Raw genomic sequence first — 26031 nt, forward strand, 5'->3', positions numbered from 1 at the left:
TGGCTGCCACGGCGGGCAAAGTCGCACCTGTGGAACGACCTGGTGGTACCACACCGGTGCAAGTCCAACCCGGCTTCACTTACCTCTCCATGTTCCTACTCCCATCCTTGCTTCCCAGCGCAGGCTTCCCTGTCTCCTAGGGTGCTTTTAAATTTAAAGGGCCAGCGCACCGCTGATTGGCACTGGCCACTTTCCGAAATTTGATAAAAGCCGGCTTCTCCCAGCATTCCCTGCCGGATCTTCGTGCTGTATGCCTAAGAGAAAGCTACTACCCTTACGATATTCCTGTGTATTGGCCTCCCGTTGTGACCCCTGACGCTGTTAACGCTCCTCCACTGCCAGCCCTGACCTTCTGCTCTGACCATGAACCTTTGCTGCCTGTCTTGACCTTCTGCCTGTCCCCGACCACAAACTTGCCTGCTGACTCTGTATCTCGCCCTGGCTGCCAACCTGGTGGTACCGGGGCAAGTCCAACCCGCTTTGCGGCGGGCTCTGGTGAAAACCGGCTGCCACTTAGATTTCGGTCCCCGGTGTCGGCTTGTGTCATTGTCCGCGGGGGTCCACTAGCCCCTGAAGCCTGACAGTCCTTTTTATGGCAGGATGAATGATTTCTTTAAATAGTTTAGAAAGCTGAAAACAAGTCATTTCTTCAGCCAATTCAACCAATAAATATGAAACAACATTGCTGATGGCATGTTGAGGGGAACAAGAATAAGTTATATTTAAATTGATTTAGCTGTGTTCTAAAAAAGGAACATAACCAGTCTAAACTGCGATCAGGATCTTGAGGTCTGTTATTGCACATATTCCACCTTATTTATCTGAACTGAAGAAGAGAAAACTGTTATAGTTGCTCATGGCAACCAATCAGAGCTCCGTTTTCATTTAATAAATCATAGTGTGTTCACCATCGGCACACACTTTGATGTCAGCAAGCGGCTGACGTCATGGTGGATGCGACAGGACCACGTGGGGAGCCAAAGACAGCTGGAGCTGAAGACAGAAGGCATCCGAAAAGTCAGTACATAGGTTTTTGTTTTTTTAAGGCTGGGCAGGCGGCTACTGGCTATTTACAAGGGGGCTTCTGGCTATAAACTAGGGGGCAGGGGGATGGCTGTATACTGGGCAGCTGCTGGCTATATAATGGGGGGCATGTGCCTGCTGGGTATTTACCGGGGAGGCTGTGACTAATGCATTTCCCACCCTAGACTTATACTCAATAGGGTTTCCCAGTTTTTTTGTTAAAATTAGGTGCCTCTGGTTACACTTGAGCATATATGGTATACTGGGAAATGTATTTTTATGAATATTTTTGTGTATGTGTTTTTTGTGTGTGTGTGCGTTTCATAAAAGATCCCTGGGAGACATTTTCAGATTTTTTCTTTTGGCTTTTTATAGGAGCCTCAGTTACAGGGAGAAATGGCCCCCTGTGACTGCTGATGTTGGTCTGAGCTGTATTGGATCTGATCACACGTAGTAGCTCTGATTAATCCCTTTAGACTCTGCGTCCACATCATTACCGGCAGCGCTGCATTGTCCTACTTCCGGTCATGTGCAGTACAGCTTACTGAATGCCGAGCCCGTGGGTCAGGGGGTGAGTGCTGGTATTTAAGGCAAGTGCATCTAAGTGGGGCCACATACCCCTGAGGAAGTCGCCTAGAGCGTCGAAACGCGTGGGGAGCCTCATACCCCTGCTTTTCCTCCCTCCACCTGTATGCCCGCCTGTCAGCACTTCCATTGGTAATTAGTATCTTCATTTTGGTACATTTTCCTTTCATCCTTTTTTGTGGCTTTCATGCCCTAGCACTTGCACTTTACATTGATATGATTATGTTTGCACTTTCTCATTAGAGATTACCTTTCTATTAGCATCAACTAGTTATTGGCATCTATTTATTTGTTTTGTATGGCAATGTTGCATGCTGGCATAGATTGACCTTACTGGACACGCATATTTGCCTACTCACAGTACTTCATTGTAGAGTGTGTGGGAGGAATTATTGTGCACCATTGAGTGCTCTTTGCAGGGGGCTATACTGTGTAGACCCACACCAGAGTCTCCAGTTGTTGTCTCATGTACATTACATAGTTTCTACGGTTGAAAAAAGACACTTGTCCATCAAGTTCAACCAAGGAAGGGAAGGGATTGGATGAGGAAGGGATTTAGGGGAAACAATTCTATATAACATAACCATCAATGTTATTTAGGTGTAAAAAGGCATCTAGACCCTTCTTGAAGCTATCCGCTGTCCCTGCTGTGACCAGCGCCTGAGGCAGGCTATTCCACAGATTGACCGTTCTCATAGTAAAAAAGCCCTGTCGCCTCCGGTGATTAAACCTTGATTTCTCCAAACGGAGACAGTGCCCCCTCGTCTTTTGATTTGATCTAATCTGAAACAACTTACCACCATATTTTTTGTATGGACCATTCATATATTTAAATAAATTAATCATGTCCCCTCGTAGTCGTCTCTTTTCCAGACTAAATAAATCTAGTTGTTTTAATCTTTCCTCATAACTGAGACCCTCCATACCCCTTATCATTTTTGTGGCTCTACGTTGAACCCTCTCCAGCTCCAGGGCATCCTTTTTATGGACCGGTGCCCAGAACTGGACAGCATATTCCAGGTGTGGCCGAACCAGTGCCTTGTATAGTGGTAATATTACATACCTATCACGAGAGTCCATACCACTTTTGATACATGACAAGATCCTACTGGCTTTAGAGGCAGCTGATTGACATTGCATGCTGTTATTCAATTTATGATCTACTAGTACCCCCAGGTCCTTCTCAACAAGGGACTCTCCCAGATTTACTCCCCCAAGGACATATTTTGCCTTTGCATTATTGGCCCCTAGGTGCATAACCTTACATTTACCCACATTAAACCTCATTTGCCAAGTGGATGACCAAACATTCAGTTTGTCCAAGTCACCCTGCAGCCTATGAACATCCTCCATAGACTGTATTACACTACACAGTTTGGTGTCATCGGCAAAAATAGACACAGTGCTATTAATTCCTACCTCTATATCATTAATAAATATATTGAATAGTAGTGGGCCAAGCACAGAACCCTGGGGTACACCACTCATAACTGGTGACCATTCCGAGTAGGAATCATTGACCACAACTCTCTGGATACGATCCTTCAGCCAGTTTTCAATCCAATTGCAAATGATTTCTGCCAAACCAATAGCCCTAATTTTACCCATCAGGCGTCTATGAGGGACAGTGTCAAATGCCTTTGCAAAGTCCAAGAAAACAATATCCACAGCTGCTCCTGCATCCAGGCATCTGCTCACCTCTTCATAAAAGCAGATAAGGTTAGTTTGACAACTTCTATTCTTAGTAAACCCATGCTGGCTGTCACTTATTATACTATTTGATGTCACATACTCCAGTATGTAGTCTTTTACTAACCCTTCCAATACTTTCCCCACAATGGAAGTTAAGCTTACAGGCCTGTAATTGCCAGGCGAAGTTCTAGAGCCCTTTTTATATATTGGCACCACATTTGCCTTGCCACACCAGACATTACAGAATCCCTGAAGATTTTAGCCAGCGGGACAGCAATAACAGAACTGAGTTCTTTAAGAACTCTGGGGTGTAACCCATCTGGTCTAGGAGCTTTGTACACATTGATTTTATTGAGCTTAGATTGGATAATGTCTACATTTAGCCAGCCTAGTATATCACAGGATCCATGACCCTCACTGGCACCACCCAAGTCAGAAGTTCTCTCTTCTATTGTATAAACGGAGCTAAAAAACCTATTAAGTATCACCGCCTTCTCCTGGTCTCCAGTCACCGATGCCCCATTTTCAGAATAAAGGGGTCAACCTGTTGTGACCCATTTTTTTTTGCATTGATATACCTAAAAAATTTCTTGGGATTTGTTTTGCTATCTTTAGCTACCTGTCTTTCATTTTGTATTTTGGCTGATTTGATTTCTTTTTTACAGATTTTGGTAAGTTTTTTGTAAGTATTGAAAGCCTCAGGTGACCCGTCAGATTTATATTTTTTAAATGCCCTCTTTTTCTCATTAATTGCCCTTTTAACTGTAGCTGTAAGCCACGCGGGGTGTAATCTAGCCCGTCTATACTTGTTACCTATTGGAATAAATTTAGAAGTATAAAAACCCAGGATAGATTTGAATTTCTCCCATTTAACATTAGTATCACCATGTGACAGTATCTGATCCCAGTCTATATCCTGTATTGCAGCCCTAAATTTTTGGAAATTAGCCCTCTTAAAATTCAAAGTTTTCGATTTTCCCACCTGTTTCTGCTTTTTAAAGTTTAAGAGGAAAATAATTATATTATGATCACTGTTCCCAAGGGGTTCCCTGATACTGACATTTTGGACAATCTCCTCATTGTTAGAAATCACAAGATCCAACAATGCGTCACCTCTTGTGGGATCTTCTACAAGCTGCAACATAAAATTATCCTGCAGAAAATTGATAAAATGTCTCCCCTTCATAGATGAAGACAAGCCCTGACCCCAATTTATATTTGGAAAGTTAAAGTCTCCCATTATCACTACGGTCCCCTCCTGTGCAGCCCGCTCCATCTGTTTATATAGGTGACCCTCTATTTCCTCAGAGATGTTAGGGGGTCTATAAATTACACCAAAAATAATTTTCTCAAAGCTCTCTTGGCTTTGAATTTCAACCCACAAAGTTTCAGCCTCCTCACACTCTGAGACCACTGACTCATTCACAATCGCTTTTAAGTCTCTTCTGACATACAGACATACACCACCTCCCCTCCTATTTGCCCTGTCTTTCCGAAAGAGTGTAAAACCTTGAATATTAACAACCCAATCATGCGATGCATCGAGCCATGTCTCTGCTGCACCAACAACATCTAACTGTTCCTCTAATATCAGAGCCTCAAGCTCGCCCATTTTGCCTGAGATACTTCTGGCATTTGTGAACATACAATTTAATTTTCCACAGTTATTTATCTGATTTAAAGTAATTTTACTGGCACATATATCCTCACCACCATTCTGTAACTTGTGGATCTCCTTATCCACTGCCTTAGGCCCCCATACACAGCCCACATCACCACCCACCAACATAACCTGCCCCCTCTCTGACCTGTCTACCCCTTCAGTGTCTTCCTTTTCCTCCTCCCCCGAGCCTAGTTTAAATACTCCGCCACCCCTGCTAGGATCTTCTCCCCCAGCACAGCAGCCCCCCTTCCACTTAGGTGCAAGTTATCTGCAGAAAACAGCTTGTACCCCAGTGAAAAGTCAGCCCAATGCTCTAGGAACCCAAATCCCTCTGCTCTACACCAGGATCTGAGCCATGCATTTAACTCCCTGAGCTCCCGCTGTCTGCTCTGTGTAGCGCATGGCACAGGTAGGATTCCGGAGAATACTACCTTGGAGGTCCTTTCCTTAAGCTTTGAACCTAGTTCTTTAAAATTATTCTTCAGGCTCCTCCACCTACCATCTATTCTGTCATTGGTACCAACATGGACCACGACAGCTGGGTCATCCTCAGCCCCTCCCAGTAATTTATCCACCCTTTCCACCACATGCCGAACCCTGGCACCAGGGAGACAGCAAACCATTCGGTTGAGGCGGTCTTGGCGACAAATTATTCTATCCGTCTTCCTGATTATAGAGTCCCCTACAACCACTAGCTGCCTTGGCTTACCTGCACTCCCATCCACCCTACTACTAGCTGGTCTGCTCCCCCGGCTGTGAGGGAGAGCAGGATCCGCTAGGGCTGCCATTTCTGACACTGACGTCCTTACATCATTGCACAATTTTGCAATTTTGCTTGGATGTTCAGAGTCAGAGTTGGCCTTCCTCTTCTTTGACCCCTTCCTAACCCCTCTAGTTACAGTAACCCAGCTACCCACCTGGCCCTGCTGGCTTTCCTCTCCACCCTCCACTTCTACCCCGCTTATTGCTTGCTCAGTGAGCAGCATACTCCTCTCAAGATTGTCAATTGCTCGCAGCCGTGCAATATCTTCCTCCAGATCTCTAACACGAGCTTCCAGTAGAAAAATATGGGCACATCTGTCACAGCGGTATTCACCCTCGAACTCTTGCTCCAGCAGTGTATACATGCGGCAGAGTGTGCACTGGAGCATACCACCAATCTTGCTAGCCATATCCTAGTAACAAAACAGTGATAAGTATATAAATCAAGAGATATAAAATGTATAAAATGTAGGTTACTTACAGTTCTGTGGACTTCTCTTTTTCAAACTCCGCTTTTTTCAACTCACTTAAGTTCACTAGCCACTTGAAATCACAAGCCAAAACTGAGCGAGCGAGCATGTTTAAAGCGATTTTAAATGTATGTCTAATTGTTTTTCTGTTTGGATCTAAATAAAAATTACTAGACCATAGTACTATTGGTTGTGCTACCCTCTTCATTTTTTGGGCATTGTCCTACTTCAAGTGCTACTTAAACTACATCTTCCTTTCTCTCTAGGGTCTCTGGTTGTCTCTGACAAAGTAGGTTTTCAGACCAATTCATTTCAGGATCTGTCCTTCTAGGTGGTACAAGGGCAGCACTGGGTTTATCGATTGAGGTGGAACATTAAAGGAAACTGGTAGGGGTAAGCTGTAAATACCGAGCACCAGCTCAGGGTGAGCTGGTGCCGGTGCTTACTTTCGTTAGTGTTATTACTGCTTTATTGCGGTTTCAGCTATAAACTTTAAAAAGTGCTTAAACTGCGATACAGCGGTTAATAACACAAACGAAAGTAAGCACCGGCATTTACAGCTTACCCCTACCACTTGAACTGGTAGGTTTCCTTTAACACCACAAACGCAATTTGTAATCTATGGGTAAAGCACAAGTATGTGGCAACATAACGATGCAAAGTTCTATTTTCAAATTCTGCCCTGCATTGTTGACAAGACATCCTGACTTTCCTTAACACCGCGGTAAGCGCAACCTCGGCATTTAACTTGCCTTCCAAGGGTCTTTCTCCCACAATAGCCCCCCACCTATGCCATCTTTGGGGGGCGCCAATAGTTTCTCTGGCAGCCCCGAGGTCCGACCATATGTGATGGGATCTTAACCCCTTAACTCCCTGGACTTTTTTTGTTTTATCATTTCCATTTTTTACTCCCCACCTTCAAAAATCTATAACTTTTTAATTTTTCCACGTAAAGAGCTCTGTGATGGCTTGTTTTCTGCATAACAAATTTGCACCTTATAGTGACATTTTCTTGTGGGCTTGGATTTTACTGCTTTCATTGTGCGCCCCAAATGACATGTCTACTTTATTCTTTGGGTCGGTACGATTACAGGGATACCAAATTTCTATAGGTTTTATTATGTTTTCATACATTTACAAAAATTAAAACCTTCTGTACAAAAATTATTATTTTGATTTTGCCATCTTCTGGCACAAAAACTTTTTCATAGTTTGGTTTGTGGAGCTGTGGGTGGTGTCATTATTTGCGTTTTCATGGCTATCATTTTTAGGACGGTACGACCTCTTGATCACTTTTTATTGATTTTGTAAATATTTTTCAAAATGGCAAAAAAGTGCCATTTTTTACTTTGGGCGCTATTTTTCGTTACGGAGTTAAACACAGTAAAAAAAACTTTATTATTTTATTTTGATAGATCGGGCATTTTCGAGTGCAACGATATCTAATGTGTTTGTGATTTTTACTGTTTATTTTTGTATCTCTTCTGGGGAAAGGGGGGTGATTTGAATTTGTATTTTTTTTTAATTATTTTTTTTTGTTTGTTTTTAAACCTTTTTTAATGTATCTTTTTACTATTTTTCAGACTCCCTAGGGTACTTTAACCCTAGGTTGTCTGATTGATCCTATCACATACTGCCATACTAGCGATGATCCCCAGCAAGATGGCCCATGCGCCGCCATCTATTTGAAGCCACCAGAGGCGATCGGCGGGAAAAAAAAAATCAGATGATTGCTTGTTCATGTCCCATGGTGGAAATAATAAGAAAGTTACAAAAAATGTTATGCAATGAAAATAAATTAATAAAAAATGCCCTAAAACTCCATAACACACAAAATGACATATAATGTGAAAAAGGTCAAAATCATAACACAATTCCTACACATATAGTATCACCACATCTGTAACTACCCTTGAAATAAACACAAAATAATACAAAGCATATACACCATACAAGACAATACATGCCATAGATGTATCAGTGAACTATATGTCAAAAGTGCTGCAACTGAGTGAAAAAGTACACATGTATTATCTGTGCGGCCAATGTCCAAACAAGGGGGAACTGGGGATGAAGGCCCCACTCGTATCGCCACCAAATGTGGCTTCCTCAGGGGTGTCTGTATGTTGTGGAATATCCATTTAAGAAGGAAGAACCCAGGCATAATTAGCTCCCTTCCGGCCAGTCCTGCATATGGGATAATCTCACCATGATCTAAATGGCGCATGCGCCAGTAATGAAGTATCTCCCTAAAGCAATCATATGTGATGATGCCTGCGCCCAACCTGTCAAAATGACAGGAACTTAAAGGGAACCTACCACCACGATTCTACCTATAAAGGTAGAAGGGGTGGTAGGTGGATGGATGGGACGTGAGGATAGCCCTTTTTTGGGCTAATCCTCACATCCCGGGTGTCTTTTAGAAAACTTTATTGCATGTATATGCAAATTTTTTTATGCGGCTACTGGGGTGTGGAGTAGCCGGACATGAGGCTACTAGTCGCGGCTACTCCACGCCCCAGTAGCCACGTTACTCCGCCTACCAGGTAATCTTCGCCCTCGTCCGGGTCCCCTGCAGGACTTCGGCTGCGCGGCCGCTGCTCCGGGGCCGGAGCTACTGCGCATGCGCAGAAGGCCAAAGATGCAGAGGGAATCGGACGAGGGCGCGCAGCTACCAGGAGTGTCCGGCTACTCCACGCCCCAGTAGCCGCATAAAAAATTTGCATATACATGCAATAAAGTTTTCTTGCGTGAGGATTAGCCCAAAAAAGGGCTATCCTCACGTCCCATTCATCCACCTACCACCCCTTCTACCTTTATAGGTAGAATCGGGGTGGTAGGTGCCCTTTAATACCCAATGGATACGGGAGGATTGTGGGCCAGTCCTATATAACATGAAAAAGCCTGTGCGCCACAAACCTAATGTCCGCGCATGCGTTAAAGAAGGAACAGAATTTTGCAGGCAAGCTGATAGTTATTAGTAATGCACGAACCAGCGCGTGCAGAGAAGAGACACAACCCGCACATGCGCACAGAGAAGTATACATGCCAGCTGAGATAGTTATACTGATTATGGTGATTATGCACATAATCAAAGCATCCATTACATAGACACGAAGACACAAAAATTATGTATAAAAAATGAAACCAAATAAGTATACATGAATTGGTGAAGTGAAAAAAGTACATAAATGCAAAACCATGAATACATGATAATGAAATAGAATAAAGTGAAAATATAAATATATAAATAAATAAAATAACCAGACAATCCATACACACATATTGTCATGGCTCCATGCAGCAAACACTCAACCACCAAAATACATCTTGTTTGTCCACATAAACTGGAAATGCCACAAAATAACACAAAAAATTAACCAATGTTTAAAATTGCAAATTATTTATTATGAATTTGGTCATGTTTACACAGCTATATTTATAGTAGTTTTGTTTACTAATTCCCTCCGCTCTCACTTTTTGCATATATATATATATATATATATATATATATATATATATATATATACAGTGTAAAAAAAAAATTATATATATACAGTATTTTTTTTTTTGTTATTTTGTGGTATTTTCAGTTTATGTGGACATATAGGATGTTTTTTTGGTGGTTGAGTGTTTGCTGCATGGGCCCTTGACAGTATGGGGCAGATATACTTACCCGGTCCATTTGCGATCCAGCGGCGGGTTCTCCGTCGCTGATTTGTGTCTTCCGGCGATACTCTAAGGTAGTGCGCCTGATGTCCACCAGGTGTCGCTGCTGCGATGAGGTCCGCCGGAGTTCACCAAGCTAGGCTGGGTGCAGGTAAGTGCGTGTCAAATTTTTTTTTTTTTTAAATTAAGGCATCGTTTCCGAATCCGTCGGGTTTTCCGACGGCCACATCCCCCGATTTCTGCCGCGTGCATGCCGGCGCTGATGCGCCACAATCCGATCGCGTGCGCCAAAAACCTGGGGCAATTCAGGGAAAAACTGTAATATTCGGGAAACACGTTGGAAAAACGTGATTCGGGCCCTTAGTAAATGACTCCCTATGTGTGTATGGATTGTGAGGTTATTTTATTTATATATTTATATTTTCACTCTACTTTATTTCATTATCATGTATTAATGGCATTTGCCTTTACATCCTTTTTTCACTTTTTATTCAAAATGTGGCATTTCATTCATGTATATTTATTTGTTTTAATTTTTTATACATGTTTGTGTCTTAATGTCTATGAAATGAATTCTTTGATTATGTGCATAATCACTGTAACTATATATCTCAACTAACTTTACTTTTTACGTTTTAGTGTAGTACACGGTTTCTATACGAGGACTAACCCCCTACTGTCCACCGCTTTGTTCTATGTTTACTCATACCCTGCTTGGTTCACACAGTGCATGTCCACAGTTTTTTTGGATGCTGCGCGCACACTTACTTTGTATGCACGATCGTCTACTGCCTTCCATTCATTGATGTGTCTGATGTGTACACTTGTTTGTGTGCATGAGCGGGCTGTATCTCTTCTGCACACGCACTGGTTCTTGCATTACTTATAGCTATCAGCTTGTCGGCCATATACCATTCCTTCTGCGGCGCATGCACGGACATTAGGTTTGTGGCGCACGCACTGTTTCATGTTATATAGGATTTGTGCACGATCTTCCTGTATCGATTGGGTATTAAGTTCGGTTGGGCGCAGGCGCCATCACATATGATTGCTTAATGGAGATACTTCATTACTGGCGCATGCGCCATTTAGATCATGGGGAGATTATCACGTATGCAGGACTGGCCGGAAGTGAGCTAATTATGCCTGGGTTCTTCCTTGGATATTCCACAGCATACAGGCACATTTGGTGGCGATACGAGTGGGGCCTTCATCCCCAGTTCCCCCTTGTTTGGACATTGGCCGCACAGGTAATACAAGTGTACTTTTTCACTCGGGTGTAGCGCTTTTGACATATGGTTCACTGATACATGGCATGGCATGTATTGCCTTGCATGGTGTATATGCTTTGTATTATTTTGTGCTCACTAAAGAATAGTTCATTGGTTATTGTTGCTATACCTTTGTTTTTCCTGTGTTACACAATGCTCTTGTTTGTCCACCAATGCTCTGGTGATTCAGGGCAACCAATATTACCTATGGTTGGTTTGCTCTGTATTAGAACATGTTGTGACTTTGTTCACGTTTTGAATTGTTTTTATTTTTTAGGCATTTGTTGTCTCAGTCATATGGCATGCATCTTTTGTGTTTTCTTTAAAAAAACATATCTACTCGAGAATTATACTGGTGCAAAGTACTGCATGTAAAACAAGCCATCAATCATCTCCATTGACCAAAAGATAAGTGTTATGACACTTGGAAGATGGAAATGCAAAAACGATAGATTGTTCCCCTTATTATACTCGAGTATAAGCCTAGTTTTTCAGCACAAAAAATGTGCTGAAAAACCCAAACTCGGCTTATACTTGAGTAAAAAAAATAAATATATCTAAACTCACCTTTCCGGCGACCCCTGTATATCTTCTGTGCGATCTGTTCGTCAGCGGCGGCAGGCTATATACACTGGGGCAGGGTCTGGCAGGCTATATACTGGGGAGGCTGTGACCAATGCATTTCCCACCCTCGGCTTATACTCAAGTCAATAGGTTTTCTCAGTATTTTGTGGTAAAATTAGGGGCCTCGGCTTATACTCAGGCCGGCTTATACTCGAGTATATACGATTGTTTTTATTGTGAGACATTTAGTAAGACTTGAGAAAAAAATATCTCAGTATAGTATCCCATCCTTTTCTGCTCCTCTGCCCCCCCCCCCCCCAGCTAATGTAAAGGTAATACCAATCCCGAAATGGTATCACTGGAAAATACATCTTATCCCACTAAAGTTGACCACAAATTGCCTTACTAATGGAAAAACTACAATTTTATAGCCTACAAAAGGGCGCTAATTAGGAAACAAAAATCTTAGGACAAAACTGGTAGCAGCATGGCACTCCTTCCCTTCTGTTTCTCGCTGTGCGCCCATACAGTAAGTGATATGCACATGTGGGGTGTCTCCGCACTCGGGAGAAATTCTGTAACAAATTTTAGATGGGTTTTCTCTTTTTAACTTTTAGAAATGTTTATATTTTGGGGCTAAATGAATGTATTATCGACAAAATTTTTCAGAAACAAATATCTGATTTTTTTTTATATACTTTAAGTGTTTGTATGGGAATGTGTAATTTTAGGGGCTTATAAGCCGAGTTTTTCAGCACAATTTTTACTCACCATTCTGACGGAACGGGCAGCTCCTCTTCTATCTCCTAGCTCGCGGCGGTCCGCGGCAGCCACTGTCTATATACTACAGGGGCCTTGCTGGCTATGTACTGGGGCTGTGACCAATGCATTTCCCACCCTCGGCTTATACTTGAGTCAATATGTTTTTTCCAATTTTTTTGTGTTAAAATTAGGGGTCTTGGCTTATACTCGGGTCAGCTTATACTCAAGTATATATGGGTATTTTACTTTATACAAACTTGGACTTCAACCAGTGATGCTCTGACAAAGTCCCCAGGCCACTCTATTATCGGAATAGAATAGAGTTGAATAACAAATAACTCAGCAATAATCTGAAGATGTCCGCCACACAAGGATTTTCTCTTGGAGAGAGTCGATAGTTCACTTCACAATAGCTTTACTTTCAACAACACTACCTAGTGACAGATTAGAGGTAGGCACTAGATTTGCACTGTGTTATGCATATTTATATGCAGGCGGTCCCCAACTTAAGGACACCCGACTTACCGACCCCTAGTCAAAGACTGACCCCTCTGCACCTGTGACCTCTGGTGAAGCTCTCTGGATGCTTTACTATAGTCCCAGACTGCAATGATCTGTAATGATTGCCAATTGTCACTGGGGCAAAAATACATTTCTGTATATACAATTATAAAATATACAGTTTCAACTTACATATAAATTCAACTTAAGAACAAACCTAAAGAACCTATATTGTATAAAACCTGGGGACTGCCTGTATAGGAATATTTGAAACTACTGTACTGTATATACTTGAGTATAAGCCGAGACACCTAATTTTAACACCTAAAACTGAGAAAACCTATTGACTCGAGTATATGCAGAGCTTGGGAAATGCATTGGTCATATGTCCCCACAGTATATAGCCAGCAGCCCCCCAGTATACAGCCAGACCCTGCCCTGCTGATATATATATATCAGCCCCCTTGTATATGGCCAGCAGCCCCCTGTCCCACACATTCAGCCCGCAGGAAGGGTACAATTGTATACCAGAATGCTAAAAGTCCTGGACTTTTACGCTGCTCTACACAAGATGAGAGCGTCCTTCATTTGTGTTAAGAGCCGCCTATGGAATATGCAACTTTCCTACATTATGATCTTCCCATTACATCTACGAGTGATCCATGAGGAGAGATCACACTTCTTCAACCAGGAATAAGCCTCTTCCGAGTGAATTGGACTCGCTAAGTAGATCTCCATGCACATCCGTAAGGTGGGAGGTAGACACTGTTCAGATTGCAATCGGATTGCAATCAATTCAAGCCGAAACAAAAACATATGTACAGTTGGGTTTATATATCGCTCCTCCAGAATCCTTGGCTGTCCTGTGAGTCAGCCATCTCTGCGGACTCCTACCTGCACGCCACGGTACTTTGATTGTGTGATTTCAACACCCGTCTGATCCGGTGTCAGGAAGGTTCTGTGGAATCGGTGTCCCCAAGCGCCCTCCGCAGCGGTCCCCACTTGCTGTGCTCCTTGCTGTAGTGGGGTGGTCTGATTTGTGGCATTTTCATCACCCTACAGTAGCAGAGTTTACTTGCCTGGGAGAGACTCCCTGTCACACATTTATTACACGTGTGGCAACCTCCATGCCAATACTACCCGTTATTCTATTTCTCACTTCCCTAGAGCACTTTCACACCATTCTCTACTTCTGGAGTCAGAGATGACGACCCCGTACCCCTTGCTGGTTTTTGTAAGATACATCCATTTTGGTTGTCCCTGATTCCAAATGGAGATACTGTTCCGTCTCGCCTACAGGCCTTCGCAGGCCCCATCCACCCCTAACCATTGGGACGCCCAATAGAATATTTGGCATTTTTGAGAGGCTGTATCCAGTCTTCAATTAAGTAGGTCATGAAAATAACTGCCCAGCAAGCGTTTGACTGTCCCAAATAGAAGCCTCATTTATTGCCCAGCCTTCAGAAGAAAACAGGGCGGCATGATTATTGGCTGGTAGCCAGAACCTACACTGTTTTATATAGGCAGAAGCTGGGCATCCAATCCAGTGCATTGCTTGCATACTTAATTCACTTTATCCCCTGCCTGATACAGAGACTAATCGGGCTTCATTCGAGGACACAACAACAGGGATGAGGAGTGCACAGATTATAATGCATCTTGATTAGGAGAGGGGGGAGGACTAGGCCTTGGCCTCGCTAGACGCAGCCAACAGTTTTGACTCAATGGCCAAATGGCCCTTCTTCTGTCAGTGCTGACCAAGTTTGGACTTGGCATTTAATAAATTAATCATTAAAATAATATGTAGCTATATCGCTATAGCTCTGAATGGCCAGAACTCTTGTTATTCCCCACTCCAAGGTACTCGTCAGGGGTGTCCTTTAGAGCCCCTTATATTTGATCTGGATATTGAGCCACTGGCTCTGTGTCTTAGACCGGGACCCAATTTCTCAATATCGAAGATCTCAGGGCCCAGGAGGGTTGGTATCTATGATCTATTTACATTTAATATGAGCTAAGGCAGATGCAACTCCGCGGTTGCCAGATGGCGAGAATTGATACCCACCCTGGATGATGACATGGTGGCTGAGTTTGTTTCCTAACACCTACAGGTGTCACCGGGTGTAAATAATAAAATGATACAGCTCCATACCATCTACCAAAGCTATCTTATTACACTGTGATTATTTAGTAATTAATTTAGATGCACCGTGTGCCTTCCCCCGAGTGTCACACGTGCCAACCTGCCTCTGCTGCATTTTGGCACTTGATATGGGAGTGTCCTGTGCCACAGTCTCATTCGTCAGTTGTAGTTGACTTAATCTCCTTGGTGCTTCAGCTAGCAGTGCCTCCACGGCCAGGGGTATGCCTTTTCACGTTATTAAATGAAGAAGCATGGCCCAAATATGTCAAGACCTTCTTTACATCCACCCTTTTCGTAGCCAAAAAGGCCCAAGGCCTTAGATGGATGGACCCCAGACCCCCATCACTAGCTATGTGGAAGGGCTTGATTAATAAACTTAATAAACGACTGATCTGATGCCATCCGTGCCTTACCTTAACCTTATGAACCTTAGCTTCTGTGGCTCCTGTAACCACCCGATCGGATGTAGTCGTATATGTGGGCTGTTGCGTAATGGGTTCCCTTGCTTGGTGCTATGATGGATCTTTTGTTTTATTTCTTTTCCCTTGTTTTGTTTCTCTGTCTTATACTTACCAGAGAGCATATACACCTCTGAATATCAAACCGTTTTAAAACATATCTCTACTTGTACACTGCAAAATGATTACTACTATATTGTGTGTGACCAGGCATATACCCTCTTCCTGGTCCAACCAGAACTTTGTCCTCAGTCTTTAAATTTGGGGTCCAAATCTCCTCCCAATACCGGTAGAAATTAAATGAAGCTTATTTAGTGTACCGCAATGCCCGTACACAAATAGAAACAGCACTAACTTCACAGGTCCATATTATATCGGGGCCCCCACCACTTTGTTTCTACAGGGAGCCACTGCCCATTGTTTACATGGCCGCATGGCCACCCTTATCTCCCGCTAGACGTGCGCCGAACCACCGGTAATCCGTCCATCACACACTGCAATGCCTGCATCACACGTCTGACCTGCCGGAAGAGGAGGAGGTTGATTGGCGCAGCAGGGGACCGGGAGATGGTAAGCAAACTTTTATTATTTTACTAGTAAATGTATATAGTAAATGCTGGGGGGCTGTATATAGTTAATGCTGGGGGAAGGGTGTATGTAGTTATTGCTGGGGAGGAGGCTTATGTAGTTATTGCTGGGGGCTGTATATAGTTATTGCTGCCGGAATGTATATAGTTATTGCTAGGGGGCTGTCTATAATTATTGCTGGGAAGCTATTTATAGTTACTGTTAAGGGTCTGTATATAGTGATTACTGGGGGGGCTGTACATAGTGATTGCTGGGGTTGTATATAGTGATAACTGGGAGCTGTATATAGTTGTTTGGGGGCTGTATGTAGTGATTGCTGGGGGTAGCTGTACATACTGATTGCTGTGGGTGGTATATTGCTCTTCCCTGTCAGGACTACGTTCAATGGTGGCCCTCACCAACCTCAATCTGGCACTGTTACTTCATATTTCACTTCTACAGCCAACACGAATCAGCCGGTGGGTAATCGCTGGCTAGGCCACAAACAATTTATTACCAAGACTATACAAAATTGGCGATAAAACAGATAAAAGAGAATGCACGCAGCTATAAAATTCACTGGAGGCCCAAGTACACCTCTTAGAACTGGCAAACCAACTACAACCCACTCTACATCTAACCAAACGAATACATGACACTAAACTCCAGCTTAAGGCCCTTCTCACCACAAAAGCACTTAAAGGGGTATTCTCGTCTGGGCACTCACATTCAGTTTCACTAATCTTCCATATATTAACATTTCTTTAATTGGATGTTATTAAAAAAAAAATGTTCCTGTGTGAAGAGATTTTCTCATAAATGTAGTCATGTTGTCCCTTAGAAACCAGATGGCTTCCTCGGATACGACCACGTCACACTTTGGCAGCGGTGGCCAGACTTGCGCTATAGAGTCCTGCCGGACCACCTTGATTCAGCAATCATTACTACAGGACGGCTGTGTGACCTGCAGTAACTCCCGGACATTTCATATACAAATCCTTTTTGTTTATTTGTGCAATCTCTCAGGCAGAGGTGGCCGTATCCGAGGAAGCCATCTCGTTTCTAAGGGACCATATCACTACATTTATGAGAAATTATCTTCACACAGGAACATTTTTTTTAATAACATCTAATTGAAGAAATGTTTAATATGGAAGATTTATCAAACTGAATGTGAATGCCCAGACGAGAATACCCCTTTAAGTGGACATAAGCTTTATTCTACAAATATGCTAATAAATTAGATAAAATGCTGGCATGCCACTTACTACAAATGGAACGCCTCATTTCTGAATTCTACATTAAGACACAAGATGGAAACTTCACTTCTCACCTGAAACGTATCTACAATACGTCATTTTTACCTTTCCCTTTACACCCCATCAACACAGCTTAACCCTGCTACTATAGCAAACTTTCTTAATTTAGTCAAGCCTGCCCAGGACCCCGGCACAAACACCTCCCGCTCGAAAACCACACCTTTGCCTCCATGATCCTCCATAGCATCCACCAATGTCTCCATGTGCAGCGTTCAGCTGTCTATGCCCCAGACGTTGGAGCGCAAGAGGAAATACAGTTCCACCAACCCACACGCCCAGGCCCTCAACGTCCACATCTCCAAATGACAGAGCCTGGAGATGCTGCCCAATAGGCTGGTAGAAACTGAGGCCTTTCGCAACCTCATGGCGGCGGCCTCCCCTAGGTGTTCGGTCCCCAGCCGCCACTACTTTTCCTGATGTGCCGTCCCAGCCCTGCACCAGCACGTGTCAGACAACATCATCCGTGCCCTGACCAACGCCAACGTTTCTGACAAGGTCCACCTAACCATGGACACTCCCTTCGGCAGTAGAAATCCTCACAACCCCAAAGAAGGAATCACAGATAAAGCCAAAGCCCTCAAGATAAGAAAGTCCCTCGGGGCCCGATGGCTTACCCGCTGTTTATTTTAAAATGTTCCTCGCTATCCTCCTCCCACATCTCCATGCTTACTGTGATGCCCTTTTTACAGCGAGAGCAAATGCCACACAATTTTTACTTTACACATGTAACGGTTATACTTAAGCCAAACAAAGATCCCCTTTACCCAGGTAATTATAGACCCAAAGACATCAACTCTTTTCTTACAGCATTGATCCATAGAGACCAAGTTGGTTTTATCCCATCCTGCCAAGCACCGTAAAAATCGAAACATACATTCCCCAAATCATTCCCAAACCCCCATACTAACACTGTCACTTGATATAAGCTTTCTATACTGTCCTCTGCCCTATTTGTTATTTTATTGACACCCTTAAACTACTTTACATGGCTATGGAACTCCTGGCAGCTTAAAACGATACATGATACAAGGTTAGCCTTTTTGAAGATATAAATACATCCCTCCCAAACCTCCTGCAGCTCCTTAATAGCTTCCGTTTAGTATCAGGGCTTGAGGTCAGTATGGATAAGTCAGAAATAGAGATGAGCGAACAACTGCTCATAGCTCGGACAAATATTTCACCAGCTCGAGAAAATGGCATCTCCCACCGTTTTGAGTTTTGGCGGCCAGAAACAGAGCCAATCACAAGCCAGGAGACTCTGCAGTACACCCAGCATCACGTGGTACACTTACATGTCGATAGCAGTAGTTGGCTGGCCTGATCAGGTGACCCTGGAAAATACTAGTCACTGCCCGCGGGTGCTCAGATCATTCTCTCCCTGGATGCCCTGGCTGGCCTTGCTGGCACTATTGCTACCAAATTGTGACGAATTTGCAGGGAGACTTGAAAATGTTATTTTTGGCTCTTAGTGACACACATATCCATTTCAAACAGCGAAGTGGGACAATTTATTGGGGGTTTGATTGAATTAGGCACAGTCTGCCAAATTTTTTTTTTTTTTTCAAAAGTGAAAGGCACAGCACAGCAAAAAATCCTGCAATTTCATCTAGCTTAGTCTGCCTGCTGCTGTTTAGCAAGCTAGTCTCCAGAAATCCCAATCCACATTCTCTCTGTCAGTAAAGCGTACTGTACGTCACGTGTGGTGTAATCTAATACGTTTTTTTGTTCACATTAGTACTGGGACATTCAGTAATCCGCATTTCAGTTTGCTTTCTGATTTCTTCTGCGTGTTTCATTCATAAAGAAATTTAAAAAAACAAAAAAAAAAAAAATACATTTTCTCTTTTAATTTTTTTGGGGGTGGAAAATCTCCGTTATAGCAATCAAATTTTGTCTACTGTAGTTGAACGGTTGTGCCTGCTATTGTTTAGCAACTTAGTCTCCAGAAATCCCAATCCACATTCTCTTTGCCGGTGAAGCGTACTGTACTTCACGTGTGGCGTAAACAAATCTTTTGTTCACATCAATATCGGGACATTTAAAAAAAAATTGTTTGTGTTGGTTAGAAACTAGCCATAGCACTCATCTTCTGAGGTTTCTGTCTGATTTCTTTTGCATGTTTTGTTCTTCTATAAATCCAAAAAAAACAAACATATAAACTGTAAATTTTTTGTAGGTAATTTTTTTTTTAATTTCTCTTTTGTCTATAAAATAGACTGGTGCCACACCAGGATCAGCAGGGGCTCCGCCACTACTAGCTTAACCACCACCATTATGCGCAGGCGTATGAGTGCTAAACACCCCACTCAATGGAACCAAGGCTGTTCACCTCCGGCCGTGCCCACCACTGCTCCTTCCCCTGTGTCATTTGCTGCCTCTGCTAGTCAGCCCCCTGCCCAGGACCCCGGCACAAACACCTCCCGCTCGAAAACCACACCTTTGCCTCCATGATCCTCCATAGCATCCACCAATGTCACCATGTGCAGCGTTCAGCTGTCTATGCCCCAGACATTGGAATGCAAGAGGAAATACAGTTCCACCAACCCACACGCCCAGGCCCTCAACGTCCACATCTCCAAATGACTGAGCCTGGAGATGCTGCCCAATAGGCTGGTAGAGACTGAGGCCTTTCGCAACCTCATGGCGGCGGCCTCCCCTAGGTGTTCGGTCCCCAGCCGCCACTACTTTTCCTGATGTGCCGTCCCAGCCCTGCACCAGCACGTGTCAGACAACATCATCCGTGCCCTGACCAACGCCAACGTTTCTGACAAGGTGCTGCCGGGCAGGGCCACTATATATTGCTTACGGCACAATGGGTTAACTTGGTGGAGGCTGGAACAGAGTCTGAATCTGGGGCAGCTCATATACTGCTGAAGCCGAGGATTGCGGGGCCTACCTCGGTCACGGTCTCTCAGGCCTACTATGCCTCCAACTCCTCCCACCCCTCCTCCACCTCTTCCTCTGAATTACCATCCGTGGGCATGGCGCCATCAGTCGGTAGCTCTAGGCACAGCAGCAGTGCCGTTGATAAGCGACAGCAGGCGGTGCTCAAACTGCTGAGCCTAGGCAATAAAAGGCACACCGCCTAAGAGCTATTACAGGGCATCACGGCGCATACCGATCTGTGGCTGGCACCGCTGAACCTGAAGCCAGGCATGGTTGTGTGTGACAATGGCCGTAACCTGGTGGCAGCTCTGCAACTTGGCAGACTGACACATGTGCCATTTTTTAAATTGGTTTGAAGCCTGAGTCCATTTGGGGTATGTCGCCATGCCACTCTCTAGCCTGCTGCTGCTGCCTCCACATGCCGTCCCCTATAGTGTCAGGGTCAATTATTGGGTGTTTTAGATGCTATCTCGCCTCACTCGGTCACTCTGTCATCGCCATGCTGTTGCCCATAATTATGGCATAATGGTGCCATTAGGAAGCCTCAGAGGCATCCATGCATGCTGCCCATGCTGTTTCCTGTCCATTTCCGTGGTGTTTCCATCTTTTTCTGAGGTTTCCAGGTTTTTGGCCAAGCCTCCCTGTGCAGAGCCTTGGTCCCCTTGAAAAATGCTAGAGTCTCCCATTGACTTCAATGGGGTTCGTTATTGGAAACAAGCACTTGAGCATCGGAAAAAGTTGGACTCGAATAACGAGCACACGAGCATTTTGGTGCTCGCTCATCTCTTGTCAGAAACTATATATATTTGCACATCACCCCAAGGACACAGGAAGCCCTAGGTGATTCTTTTGGCTTAAAAATACAACCCCATTATATCACTTATCTAGTTTGTTTAACGGCCCACAAATCAACGTTGTTTCACTGGTATTATGCCCCATTAATACAGCCATTAGAAACACACTTAAATAATTCGTCCAAACCTTCCCTTTCCTGGCTGGGTTGGATCTACACAATTAAAATAGTTACCCTACCAAGGTTTTTATACATTTTCAGATCGTTGCCCATTCCTATTCCGGTAGAAAGATATAAACTCCTTCATTCTCACATTTCCAAATTTGTATGGAACAATAAATGCCCTTGCATAGCACTCTCCACCATGTTCAGGCACAAGTGACTAGGTGGCCTGTTGCTTCCTAATTTTGCACTATACTATAAATTGGCCCAAATTGTCCCATTGGCCAATATAGCTACTATTAAAAATGTCCCCTGGTGGATTTCCCTCGAATCCTAGCTGCTTCATCCCGTATGGCTAATTGGCAATGCCCAAACTTGGCAATGGCCAAGTCTGTTCTGGATGACAGGTCCCCTGTCTACCTCCTTGCAGGCCACATCACCTTTCTCGTTACACTCTTTAAAACTCAGGTGATCCATGCGATTCCAGCAAAAGCTCCAATCCTTCTCCATTGCTACCATTATTTAATAACCCCACTTTACTCCCGAGGTTGGAACCAGGGGTCTTCAGATGCAGGGTGACAAAAGGTCCCCCTGCCCCTCGGAACACTTTAGCACATCACTTTAGCAACATCTCACAGCACAGAGGAATCATGAAGTGTCTGCTTAGAGAGTCCCCGTTGACACTCTGGAAAATGACTATCACTGAGTTATAGGAGCTAAAACAGTAGTACCGTATATACTCTAGTATAAGCCGACCCGAGTATAAGCCGTGGCACCTAATTTTAACAAAAAAGAAAAACTGGGAAAACCTATTATCTCAAGTGTATAAGCCTAGGGAAATGTATTGGTCAAGCCTCCCCATTTTATAGCCAGCAGCTCCCTGGGGCAGGGGGGCCCGTATATATCCAGTGCTATAAAATGGTTGACGTCATGGTGTATTTGATGGGACTGCACAGGGAGCCGCTCATTTACTGAGGGTCCCTGGAGCGCATTTTTGCTTAGCGCTGCATTTAACAGGGGTCGGATTTGGGCACCGAGGCACATGCGACACATGTGAGGCTTTCATGCGACACAAATTGGGGGGTGGGCCGTCAGACGATCTGACGGATTTGGACAACGCTCAGGATTTAACATTGTAAGTTGTGCTGCAAGACACGCACTTACAAGCATCGGGAAGAAGGTGAACACAACAGGACTGAGTAAGTAAATGTGCCCCATAGTGCTCCAAGATAAGCTCCTAAAGTATCTTTTTCCTATAAGGAGGTTTAAATGATTTGACTTTATTAATGTAAAGACCCATTACATAATACATTTTTTTAATAAATATTTTCATCTTGTTTTATTAATAGGTCCTACAAGAGAGGAAAGTGTGGATGAACGGATCAGACATTGCAATGAGAGATTACTATTGGAAAGACTTGACAGGGAGCATGCAAAGCTTCTTCGGTGAGCTTGTAACTAAATTTGTAATTTATAATTATACCTCAATGCAGCTCCTGCTGATGTCCATATTGTTTGTTTTTGTTTTTTTTGTTTTGTTTTTTTTAATTTAAAACATCTTTATTATTTTCCTTTTGGAAATGGTACTATCACAAATAAAAACACGAAAACCAACCCTAATTATACAATTTTGTATTCATTACTAAAATCAGATAATTCATCCCACACCTCCCCCTACCCATCTGGACAGAAGAGAAAAGAAATACACACAGTATTAAGTCTATCAACTTAATAAAACTTTGGTATCCCTTTGATCGTTTCAATCCAAAGAATAATATGGAAGTGTTGTTTGGAGCACTAGGAATCTTTTTGCAGCTTTCCACTCCATTTTAGGAATATTAAATGGAGCCACTAAAAGGTACAACTTGTCCCACAGATAACAAACCCTCGCACAGGTGTTAAAAGGTGAGGCCTGTATGGGCTAAATAAGGCTGTGAAACAGCCAAAACGGGATCTCTACCTGAATATACAGAAACTGGACTGTATTGGAGCCACACAAGTGACAAAAAGGTTGCTGATCATTTTGTTTTGTCGACCCTACCCACATTACATTTGGATGAGGGATGTAGGAATTTTAGTTCCATCGCATATGCCACGCTGTTTTTAACAGGACCAAAAGTGATTGAGGAATTGACTTAAAGAGGGAGATTTATCATACATATTATGCCCTCTTTATCATGCCGAATACATCAAGAGGCTTAGGTCAACCTTGCATAGTTTTGGTTCTGCAAAAGAACGCAGGTGAGAACATGCCCTCCCCCTCCACCGACTGGCCAAAACACCCAAAGGGCATCATGGAGGTGGCATTTTCACTATTTTAATTGCAAATTCTTGCACTGCACAAGAATTTGCGATAATTTCATTGCTTCTACGACAGAAAACTGGCATAGAATCAGTGATAAATCAGAACCAGGTAATATGTCCACAGATGCTTAATTTATCAAGCACAACAGGATGTACCATATAGGGACTATACGTTTAGTGATCTATTGTTGGGTAAACTATTGGGCACAAAATGAGGACTGTACATTACCTGTATACAATGCAATTAGTACCCTTGTTGCATTATGGGAACTGTTTGTGTGCATTTGGTGAACTCTGCAAATCCTCCATTGTCCACAATTGCATTTCATTTATACACACACAAATTTGTAGTGTTCATACTTGAATCTTTATATTTCATGTATCGTATAAAACATTGACATCTTCACATGCATGGAATATTCCTTTTTCTCTATTCAATATTGCACATTGTCCAGTTTTTTAAGCAAAAGTTCATGAAAATATTTGTGCATTGCCTCAATTCTTCGTGGCATAGATTCAACAAGGTGCTGGAAGCATTCCTCAGAGATTTTGGTCCATATTGAGATGATGGCATCACACAGTTGCTGCAGATTTGTCGGCTGCACATCCATGATGTGAATCTCCCGTTCCACCACATCCCAAAGATGCTCTATTGGATTGAGATCTGGTGACTGTGGAGGCCATTTGAGTACAGTGAACTCATTGTCATGTTCAAGAAACCAGTCTGAGATGATTCCAGCTTTATGACATGGTGCATTATCCTGCTGAAAGTAGCCATCAGATGTTGGGTACATTGTGGTCATAAAGGGATGGACATGGTCAGCAACAATACTCAGGCAGGCTGTGGCGTTGCAACGATGCTCAATCCGAATGTCGCAGCAGAAATCGAGACTCATCAGACCAGGCAACGTTTTTCCAGGCAATCTTCTACTGTCCAATTTCGATGAGCTTGTGCAAATTGTAGCCTCAGTTTCCTGTTCTTAGCTGAAAGGAGTGGCACCCGGTGTGGTCTTCTGCTGCTGTAGCCCATCTGCCTCAAAGTTCGATGTACTGTGTGTTCAGAGATGCTCTTCTGCCTACCTTGGTTGTAACGGGTAGCGATTTGAGTCACCGTTGCCTTTCTATCAGCTCGAACCAGTCTGCCCATTCTCTTCTGACCTCTGGCATCAACAAGGAATTTCCGCCCACAGAACTGCCGCTGGATGTTTTTTCTTTTTCGGACCATTCTCTGTAAACCCTAGAGATGGTTGTGCGTGAAAATCCCAGTAGATCAGCAGTTTCTGAAATACTCAGACCAGCCCTTCAGGTACCAACAACCATGCCATGTTCAAAGGCACTCAAATCACCTTTCTTCCCCATACTGATGCTCGGTATGAACTGCAGGAGATTGTCTTGACCATGTCTACATGCCTAAATGCACTGAGTTGCCGCCATCTGATTGGCTTATTAGAAATTAAGTGTTAACGAGCAGTTGGACAGGTGTACCTAATAAAGTGGCCAGTGAGTGTATATATGTGTATATTTACTGTATGAATGTGTATATGCTCTATGTATATGCAGTGTGTGTATATGCTGCATATACTGTCGGTATATGTGTATATGCTATATGTATGTATATATATGTATGTGTATATTTACTTTATGTATGTATATATATGCTGTATGTATACGCAGTATTGGTGCCGTGAAATCCCTGAAAAACTGCTAGCATTTGCGATTATTTTCCTGAATCCCCACCCTCACGCCAGTGGGGAGCAGCCAACAAGTAGTGGGTCAGCATGGGGCAATCCTGTCCCTGCGACAGCGCAGTCCCTGCAGCCGATGAATTTCCACATGTGAAAATTTGTCGGCTGCGTTTATTTCCACGCTAGGGCCTGCCCAGGACCAAGCCTCTTGATGTGTCCCCCATGAGGGTCAGCATATGATAAATGACCCTCCATGTGTGTATATGGTGTGTTTTATACTGCATGTATGTGTATAAACAGTGACTGTATACAGTTTGTATTAGTATATGACTCATATATACACTATATGAATGTATGTGCTATAAGGTAGGTGTGCAAATTTCATATGTATATATGGTATGGGTGTATAAATGTATGGATGTGTAAATACTGTATGTCTGTATATTCTGTATGCGTTTGTATATACTGTATGTATCGGTGTATAAATGTGTGCGTATAAGTGTATAAAAGTACATAAAAATGAGTTTAAAACTTTGTGGGGCAAATTTACTTACCCGGTCCATTCGCGTTCCAGCGGCGGCTTCTCCGCTCTGGATTCGGGTCCGGCCGGGATTTAATAAGGTAGTTCTTCCGCCGTCCACCAGGTGGCGCTGCTGCGCTGAAAGTAAACTCATCGCGCCGGAATGCACCGAGCTGGACCAGGTGAAGGTAAGCGGTCCTTATGCGACACATTTTCGGTTTTTAAATGCGGC

At 43.4% G+C, this 26031-nt stretch overlaps 1 protein-coding gene across 4 annotated transcripts in view; it reads left to right on the forward strand.

The window, feature by feature from the left end:
- Positions 1 to 26031, forward strand: part of TNRC18 (trinucleotide repeat containing 18) — a 282299-nt gene that overhangs the window by 74961 nt on the left and 181307 nt on the right. For all 4 annotated transcript variants that reach the window (XM_072120908.1, XM_072120909.1, XM_072120906.1 and 1 more), the window contains exon 5: positions 22640 to 22736. In XM_072120908.1, the coding sequence (XP_071977009.1) occupies positions 22640 to 22736 (97 nt within the window). The remainder of the gene's footprint in view (positions 1 to 22639; positions 22737 to 26031) is intronic.

The sequence above is a fragment of the Engystomops pustulosus genome, chromosome 8 (genome assembly GCF_040894005.1).
Source record: "Engystomops pustulosus chromosome 8, aEngPut4.maternal, whole genome shotgun sequence".
NCBI classification, from domain to species: domain Eukaryota; kingdom Metazoa; phylum Chordata; class Amphibia; order Anura; family Leptodactylidae; genus Engystomops; species Engystomops pustulosus.